This window comes from Eriocheir sinensis, chromosome 19, assembly GCF_024679095.1.
Source record: "Eriocheir sinensis breed Jianghai 21 chromosome 19, ASM2467909v1, whole genome shotgun sequence".
NCBI lineage: Eukaryota > Metazoa > Arthropoda > Malacostraca > Decapoda > Varunidae > Eriocheir > Eriocheir sinensis.
In genome coordinates this window covers 2,522,369-2,532,313 of record NC_066527.1, presented here as the reverse complement: position 1 = coordinate 2,532,313, position 9,945 = coordinate 2,522,369, and the positions used below count along the sequence as shown (strand labels likewise).

Sequence of the window (9,945 nt, the reverse complement as noted above, 5' to 3'; positions counted from 1 at the left end):
TGGTGATGAAAGGCAAATTGAAAGCGTGCATTGTGGTCAGGCTCTTGTTAACGTTATGAAGGCGGGTCGGGGTTTTTCTTGTATTGTCTCGTCTTAATTGTCTTTCTTGTATTATATTTAGACCGAGTAACCGTGCGTTTGAAGGGAGAATTGAACACTTGAGCGCATGCACTGTGGTCAGGCTCTTGTAAATGTTGTGCAGACTGACTGAGGTCCTTGCTGTGCCTTGTATTGATTGTCTTGTCTTGTGTATAGGTCATGAAGGTGCGGAGTGGAGGAGGTAGCGGCGGGGAAGGCTGTTTGTTAAGGCTTTGTATTGTACCTCTATCACATAATACCGGCGTTAGTGGGGGCTTCAGAGAGCCAGAGATGACGATCGGTGCCGCTGTAGGTTGTGTATATGTTCTGATGGCTGAGAGAGGAAGAGTCAGAGGCCTTAAAAGCAGAGAAAGCTGTTTATTAAGGCTCTGTATTGCACCTCTATCATACAATTCCAGCGTTAGTGAGAGTTTTAGAGCCAAAGATGACGCTCTGTGCCGCTCTAGGTTGTGTATAATTATATCCTGAAGGCTGAGAGGGGAAGAGTTAGAGGTCTTAAAAGCAGAGAAAGCTGTTTATTAAGGCTTTGTATTGCATCTCGTATCACACAATTACGGCGTTAGTGAGAGTTTTATAGAGCCGGAGATTACGTTCGATGCCGCTCTAGGCTGTGTCCTGAAGACTGAGAGAGAAAGTTAATGGCCAGAGAAAGCTGTTAATTAAGGCTTTGTATTGGACTTCTATCACACAATTCCGGCGTTAATGAGAGTTTTAGAGAGCCGGAGATGACGTTCGATACCGCTCTAGGTTGTGTGGTGAAGACTGAGAGAGAAGAGTTAGAGGCGTTAAAAGCAGAGAAAGCTGTTTATTAAGGCTTTGTATTGCACCTCTATCACACAATTCCAGCGTTAGTGAGGGTTTTAGAGAGCTAGACATGATGTTCGGCGTTGTCCAAGCTTGTGTATATGTTGAAGGCTGAGAGAGGTGTTGGAGGTCTCATAGCCAGGGTGGACGGTTTATTTATGCGGTGTGTTGTGCCTATCACGTGGCGGTTGGGAGGGTTTGAGAGCAAGAAATGTTCGGCGTTGTCCCAGATGCATTGAGGTAAAGGGTGAAGGTGGAGGTCTCCGTGCCAGCTAGACGGTTTAATTTGTCGGTGTGTTGGGCTTTGTAAGGGTTATATGGTAAAAGAGGTTCGGCGTCGTCCCAGCTTGTGTATAGGTCATGAGGGCTGAGACAGGACGTGTTAGAGGTGTCAGAGCCAGGGTACGAGGTTTATTAATACTTGGGTTCAGTTCACGGAGTAGAATTATCAGTTTTCGACAAGGTGAAAGGGCAGAAAAGGAGTAAGCAATGTGGTCTCGTCATCTGTACATGTCAAGAGGTCTGGTAGGAAAACAGGTGAAGGTTTCTCAGCAGGGAAGGTGAATCATTAAGTCTTTGGGGAAATAAATGATTCGTGACAGCATATTCCGAACGTCAGGGAGGGTGAAACGTCCGAAAACGAATAATAACCGTGGTTTCTGCTTCTGTATACGCCATGATGTCTGACAGGGAAGCAGGGGGAGGGTTGAGAGCGGGGAAGAACAAGGAAGGTGGATAGTAAGTCTTTGGAGTTAATAAACGTCTTGCAACAGCATATACTCAGCGTGTGACATGATTAAGAGGCTGAAAAAATAAGCACTTCGACATCGGTTTCTGCATTAGTCATAAAAGCAGGCAAGAGAGAAGGTGGAGGTCTCAAAGCAAGTTAAGTCTTTGAGGGTAATAAAGGTCTAAATGTCTATATTATATTAATAACATATGTTCAACGTCTGAGAGGGTAGAAGGACGAAAGAGAATAAGCACTTCGGCGCCAAGTTAGGAGGTGAGTACTCAGAGCCAGGAAAGTCTTGGGGTCCAGTATAGAGCACGTCTTTTAACTAAACGAGTCTGATGCAGCCTGGATGTCAAACTAGCAAGGAGAGTCTAGTCTAGTCTAGATAAACCTTTGGGACCAGTACAGGACGCGGGACAGAGCACACCCAGCGCCAAGAGAGTTAAAGCTTCTTGTCTGTACTGCAGAAATGAGGCGAGAAGAACGACCTTCCCCGCTGAGGCGCAGATGAACATGAATTCACGAGAGACCCATCCGGGGCTAAATGTTTTACCGCGATATTAGTCATTCTCTTTTTGCCGGTAGAGGGCGTTAGAATTCTGACTACGGATATGTGGCGTCAATTAAAGAGATTGAAGAAAAAAAAAAAAAAAGCTTTAGACAGAATACCGTTATGATTGAGGAAAATGAAAAAAAACAGCAACGTAAAAATGACTCTGGAATATGAAAAGTCACATTTTAACGCTGGTATGTAAGAATTATGTGAAGGTTTTGCGGAAAAGTCGAACACGTGCGGCGTGACTCACTGCGTGGCGGGAATGGAGAGCCGGAGGGAAGCTCATGAGCCACAACTGTCCCTCAGGGTTGTCGGTCGTCCACGGCGATGAAGCATGGCGTTATTACCCGACGAGAACCCTTTCGAGAAGCACCGTTAACTGTCCCCTTGAACTCATGCGCATTAACTTGCCGAATACCGAAACGAAGGAGGAGAGGAAGAAAGCTCTTAAAATACTGTCATCTTTAAGGCTCCACAGTTTTGCTCCGTCTCCTAAGTCAAGAAACGTGACCTTCCAGCAGGACAAGAGCACAAGGGGAGAGGGAGGTGGAGAGGGTCAAGGGCCGCAGTGTCTCTCAGTGGTCTGGACGCGAGAAAAGTACTTACGCTTGTGAAAGGAAATGGAAAGTCCCAAGGGTGCTTCTGTGAGCAAAAGAAATTACCCGGAAGAAGAAGGTTAAAAGAATCTTCAGATGAGATTAATGAGGCGCGCTACGTAACTCCGGCGAGAAGAGAAAAGGTGAAGGAATAGAGAGAGAAAAAAGACGCAGCGATAAAGAAAAGTTCAAGAAGGTGGTGGGATGTAAAGAATACCTGTGTTATAAATTAGAATCATTAAGAGTTTGTAGAGAGGGATAATGACTAACAAGAAATGAAAAAAAAGTCTTGGAACTGTTGATAGGAAAATAAACATAATTAAAAAAAATATCACACGTAATAAAATCGCCTTTAGGGTATTTAGAAATAGGGAAATAAGGAATAATGAATGTTGACAAATGCAAGCAACGCGATGAACTACTTACATATGAGTTACCAACGCAAGATATAGACGATAAAACAGGGTCATTGTGGAAATTTTAGGAGAGAAAAGTATATAATGACTCACGGGAAATATATATATATATATATATATATATATATATATATATATATATATATATATATATATATATATATATATATATATATATAAACGCGCATGAAACGAGACAACTGAACTTAATGAAAAATAGTCACTTGATAAAAACAAATCATTATAATTACTGAAGGCAGAAGAAAACTAAAAAAAGTCGATAATGAGTTACAGGAATTGCAACCAACACGCGGAACCGGAAAACAATACTTGAGTTAATGATAAAAAAAAGCCGCTCGGTAAAAATAAACTATTATGGAACTTATAAAAGAAAAAGCAGATAATGAGTTACTGGAAACGCAACACAGACGCTGAAGTAAAAAAATATAAATAAATAAATAAAAATAAAACAGGACAGATGGAAACGCCCCAATCGGTAATAAAAAAAAAGTAATAATGGACGAGGAAAAATGGAACTTGAAAACAAAAAGTAGATATAATGAGTAGCTGGAAATTATTAAAAAAAAAAAAAAAATACACGAGGAGCTTAACCAAAGTATTCGAAGGAGAAGAAGGAGAGCAAAACGAACCCAAATTGGAAGACAAGCAGAAAACGATGGAAAGGAAGGAATAAAAACAAGTAATAGAGATAATACGGAAATAAATTAAAACATACCTCTAAAAAAACAAAACAAAAGCGAAACCTAAAAAAAAAAAAATAGAAGAGAAATATTTCCCGGTTTCAGCGAAATGACGCATCCCCAAAATTTAAAGAGGAAGGTAGACGAAAATCCGAACAGGCGCTCATCGATAGAAAAAAAGAGGGAAGAGTAATTAGGATCGAGAGGGAAAGAATCGAAGGACCAATTATCTCAGGCGCCAAACATCAAGTAGGAAGGAAATAACGAAAAAAGGACCTTGATGCTATAAAGAGACGTAATATAGCGATCAGTACGTGAGCGCGATAATGGCCAATGAACCTCTTCGTTACGGCGGGGAAAAGAAATATTGTCCTCAGAGTAAAAACTAAAAGAAAAAGAGGAATTACAGATGAAGAAATTTAAGTACCACAGAAAAGAGAGAGAATCGTAGGGAGCAGAGTTATGTGCGTATCATGAAAGTGGAAATAATCATAACAAACACATTACAAACTATCCAAATTAAGGAAAACAAATAGATAAAACGAAATAAAGGTGAAGAAATTTAGCTACTACAGTAAATAGAGGACTGTAGGAAAAAAAATTGTGTAAATCATGACCGTATAAATAATCACAACAAACACATAGTCCTAATATATCCAAATACACGAAAGAAAAAAATAAAGATGAAGAAATTTAGCTTCTTCAGAAAAGAGAGGATCGTCGGAAGAAGAGCTTGTGTGAATCATGACAGTATAAATAACTACAACAAATACGAACACCATAAACTAACAGGATATAGAAAATAAGTAATGAAACAATAAAAAAATATAACTTAGTATAGGAATATTGATAAACATCTACATTTTCGACGTAAAAAAAAAAAAATACATTACTCTCATGAAGACACGATGGACATGAACGTATAACAAGGAGCCAAAGTTGTTCCATTAATTCACTCACAAACTCGTAAAAAGTAAAGAATAAATAAAAATAAAAATGAGCATGAACCTAAGTTGATGTTCTTTAAACAACCATTGATTATGAAGACGCCCCCCCCCCAAAAAAAAAATGTACCTCACACAAAATAAAAACACAGGTACACACACATAGGTACTCACAGACTTGTCGTTGAGGTGGTACACGACACACGGGAGCTTGGCGGTGCTTCCCTCCTGCACCGTCACCGAGCTCTCTGTCGACCCGAACTCTGGCGGCTGACCCCACCAGCCCTCCGCCAGCCCCACGCCTGCACAGGGAGGGAGAGGAAGAAGGACGTTAGTTGGGAGTGGGAGTAAAGCAATAATGCATGAAAGAGGAATAATATGATACAAATGATTTTTTTTGACCTCTCGCTTTGTTTTCTTTAGTTTGAGAAGCGTCTAGAGGGCATTTGTTGTTTCATTTATTGCCCTTCAGCTGCCTCCCCTGCTGTACAAAAAATAGGGACGGAGAAAGGTTAGGATTTTTTTCTTCTTCTTTTTTTATAATAAAGGAGGCAGCTCAAGGGCACACAAAAAATTCTTCAAGACACCGATAAGTTGATGGATATGTAGATTGATAGATAGATAAATAGATAGGTAGATAGATAGATAGTTTATTGATCACAGCTAGTATAAAATATGAAATACGTACCTGCTAAAAGCTAAATAAATTATATGTAAAATACGGGAAGCCTGTATAAACACTCGTAAAATCATTGTAAACTATAAAACACACACACACACACACACACACACACACACACACACACACACACACACACACACTCTCTCTCTCTCTCTCTCTCTCTCTCTCTCTCTCTCTCTCTCTCTCTCTCTCTCTCTCGCACACAACAACTTTTTCCTTCTGGTTTTAATTTCACAAACACTTTCTGACTCTCCGCACGTTCCCTCTCTTTCTTTGACGCAACATTCTTAATTATTAAATGAGAAGACTCGCTTTCTGCTGTTTGATCTTTGTGGCGTGCTTTGTAATTAATATTTCTTGGTGGACTTAGATTATTTGACCTCTCTTTCGACCACTCCTCTTTACGCTTTTATATAGGAGCAGTGACTGGTGGGCTTTTGTTTCATTGTTTTTTTAATTTTTTTTGGCCCTTGAGCTGCTTCCTATACTGTTAAAAAAAGGTTAGGAAAAAATATTAAGTGGGATGGCTTGCATTTCTCGCTGACGGTTGTTCTTTTATAATTACTTTTGATTCATATATTTTTTTTCAATTTTAAGTAACTTGTCGTTTATGTGAAGTTACGAAATATATAATAATGGGATCACGCGTTTTGCAGGGACAGCTGTTTTTTTAATATATTTTTCACTTTTAACATGATTTTTTTTTTGTTGGATGCTGGTCACGTTTTAACTATGTGAAGTAAAATGTAATTATGTTTTAGAGTGAAAACAGACGAACATGAACGGAAAAAAAAAAAGGTAAAGTTGTGAATTTTTTGTGAAATGTTTCCCTCGTAAAATTTCATCACGCAAAAATATTTATGGTGAAAAAACGAAATTAATTCCTTTAGAAATAAACTATGTGAGTCTGAACCAGGAAAAATAACTCATATAAGCGCCGGCAAGCACCCCCAGCCTTTATTTACTAATCCAGAGCGGGACAGAGGCTTTTTCCGCCGACCTCCACTTCCCTCTGACGTTACCGAGCGCGATCCTCAAACGGCAGACACTTTCATTCCTCTTCTCCACCTGGCTTCCTGCCTGGCACTGTTCCTAAATTTTTGGGTATCCACTTTCATTTGGGGTTCAGTCTAATTGTAGCGTCAGACAGAGGTGGAGGATGTTAGGATAAGACATTCTCCTCCATCCTCCTCCGGCAGACGCTTTCATTCCTCCTCTCCACCTGGCTTCCTGTCTGCCACGGTTCCAATTTTTTTGGATAGCCACATTCACTTTGGGGTTCAGTCCATATCAGACAGAGGTGGATGATGTTTGGATAAAACTTTCTCCTCCATCCTCCTCCGGCAGACGCTTTCATTCCTCCTCTCCACCTGGCTTCCTGCCTGTCACGGTTCCTAAATTTTTGGGTATCCACTTTCATTTGGGGTTCAGTCCATACGTAGTATCAGAGAAAGGTGGGGGATGTTAGGATAAAACTTTTTCCTCCATCCTCCGCCGTCAGACGCTTTCATTCCTTCTCTCCTCTCCACCTGGCTTTTCATCTGCCACGGTTCCTATAATTCTCAGGTAACCACCTTCATTTAAAGGTTCTATCTGTATTCAGCAGGTAGTTTTGTATATTCCCGTAATTGACCCTTCTTTCGGCCACCTCTTCGGATTCTTTACAGGAGCAGCAAGTAGCGGGCTTTTTTTATTGTTTCCTTTTTTTTGTGCCCTTGTGCTGTCTCCTTTGCTGTAAAAAAAAAAAAACATGATGGTTGTAAAAATGTTGATATAGATAAGAAAAAGACTTCTGGTGATGTCAAGTCTGTTTATTTTTTGTTCCATTCGTTTTTTATGTATAATCACTTTTTGGGGGAGGTTTTATCATCTACATGTAGCAGACGTGTGCGTTGTAGTTATGGTAAAGAAGATGGCATAGAAAACTGTCGGGTAGAAAAAATGAGAAGAAAGAGAAAGTTTATTGTGATTCTGGTGATTAAAAGTTCGCATTACTTTTATTTTGTTGCGGCGAGAGTTGTGTTCCAGGACAGTGATTAAAATATTACGAACAGTAGAAAGGAAAAAAAAGAAAGTCAGTTTTAATGATGTTAATACGCGGGCACATCCGTGTTGCCGGATTTTTATGCTTTCACTAATTAGATCTTTCCTTTGAAGGGCGGTGGAAGGGTTCATTACATGTCCGTTTGCGTTTGATGTTGAAATTATGTAATGGTAACATGTTTTTCAGACATTCATAAAAAAAAATGTTTCTTGGAATATAACTCATCACGTTAATTACAACAAACTAATGTTTTTTGTTCATAGTCATGTTGTCGGTGAGTAATAACTTTTTTTTCTATTATTATTATTATTATTATTATTATTATTATTATTATTATTATTATTATTATTATTATTATTATTATTATTATTATTATTATTATTATTTTAGCGGTACCGGTAATAGTAGCATCAGCATCATCAGCAGTAGTAGTAGTAGTAGTACTAGTAGCAGTTGTAGTAGCAGTAGTACTTTGATGATAATTCGTTAAGCAGACTTGTTTACGCTATCTTTTCAATATCCTGTATTCTTGGAAACTGGTTCTCTCTGTCTGTGTTATTCTCTCTCTCTCTCTCTCTCTCTCTCTCTCTCTCTCTCTCTCACACACACACACACACATACACACGCATACACGCACGCACGCACGCACGCACACACAGTTCAGCCGTTTGAAAATTTCCCGCTGACGGTCGAAGGAACATTTCCAGGCGGCGCTGATATTTTCCCGTTTCACCAGACCAAAGACCCGCGTGTCCCCAGGCCTTGAGGGAGTCATGACGCAGGCCCTAACGAGGTGACCTGACGCTGACTGTCCCTGCTCCTCTTCCTCCTCCTAATCCTCCTCCTCCGCCTCCTCTTTTCTCACTAATACAAGGAAAGGGTGAAAGAAGGACGTTGTGTAGTGCTGTATGCCGCCACTTTTTCCGTGACTTTGCTATACTAGACGTTTTTCTCTCCCAAGCGTATCTCTAGACTTTGATAACCTTCACCGTTCCATAACCTTTACCGAGTTCCTCTAAGACGAGGAAAAGGTGAAGGACGTCATATAATGCTTTTTCTCCTCCTCCTCTCCTCCTCCCTCCTTCTTTGTTTCTCCTTCTCCCCTTCCTCTTCACTGTCTCTTTTTTTTTTCTCTCCTCGCTTTGTTTCTTTATATCTTCTCTTTACCCTTCCCATCTCAGCTAGTAACTGCATTAATTTCCTCCTCCTCCTCCTCCTCCTCCTCCTCCTCCTCCTCCTCCTCCTCCTCCTCCTCTTCTCTTCTCCTACTCCTTTTTCTTCCTCCTCCTCCTCCTCCTCCTCTTTCTCCTCCTCTTCCTCTTCCTCTCTCCTTTCCTTCCCTTCAATATCTATTCATCTCCCTGTCTGGTATCCGTTGCACATACTCTTCCTTTTACCCCTCTTCTCTCCTCCTCCTCCTCCTCCTCCTCCTCCTCCTCCACAAAAGGAAGCCAGTAGAGGGTCAGCTTCCCCCTCCCTGTCTGGCTTCCGCGACACCACCAGACAAGACCTCGAGGCTATTCGTGTCCGTGGCGCCCTTGTGGTGACGCATGCAGGAGGAGGAGACAGTGTAGCCTTGGCTGTGAAGGGCGGGAGAGGGAGAGGGGGAAGGGAATGTGAGGAGGGATTGTGGGGAGGGGGAATGAAGAGGGAAGTTGAGGGGGTTGAAGTAGGGAGGAGAAAAGAGAGGGACGGAATGGAGGTGAAAGGGTTGAAGAGGTAGAGCGAGGATTGGAAGGATAGGGTAAGTGGCATGGATAGATATAAAGAGAAATGGGGGGATAGAGGACGGAGAATGGGTTGAGAGGTATAAGAGGGAGGGGAAGTGAAGTGGATGGGAAGAGGGATTGAGTGAGGGGAAGAAAAGAGGAGGAATAAAAGGAAGGGAAAGGAGTAAGAGGGGAGGGAAAGAGATGGATAATATCGTGGGAAAGGAGGGAAGGGGTAGACAAAATAAATGAGAAAAAGAATGGTAGAAGGATAAGAAGGGAAATCGAGAGGTTGACTTGAGGGAATGGAAATAGCAGGGTGAAAAAACAGGGTTGACAGAAGGGGAGGCAGTGAGAGATGGAAGAGTAAGGTCAGTGAGTTACAGAAGAGGCAGGACAAGACTTCCCTAATACATCAAAATCCAGCAATACTTCATTTTTCGTCATAATTCAAGAAAAAGAAGTAAGCATTTTTTTCCTTTGAGCGTAATGGACAAAATTCTCCCACTCTGCATCCCATAACCTCAGCGATCAGGCCGTCGAAATCCAGCAAAACTTATTTTTCAGTCACAACCTGAGAAAAGGAGGTAAACATTTTTTTCCGTTTTTCTCCTTCTTTCCATCCTATAAACTCGGGCCTCCGTCATGCGCTGGAATTCCT

At 41.1% G+C, this 9,945-nt stretch overlaps 1 protein-coding gene across 1 annotated transcript in view; it reads right to left on the bottom strand.

Moving 5' to 3' along the window:
- Window positions 1-8,350, bottom strand: part of LOC127000943 (zwei Ig domain protein zig-8-like) — a 93,806-nt gene extending 85,456 nt beyond the window's left edge. Inside the window, exons 1-2 of the mRNA XM_050865119.1 lie at window positions 8,263-8,350; window positions 5,024-5,151 (exon numbers count right to left, since the gene is read on the bottom strand). Coding sequence (XP_050721076.1) covers window positions 5,024-5,151; window positions 8,263-8,350 — 216 coding nt within the window. The remainder of the gene's footprint in view (window positions 1-5,023; window positions 5,152-8,262) is intronic.
- Between the last annotated feature and the right edge of the window lie 1,595 nt (window positions 8,351-9,945).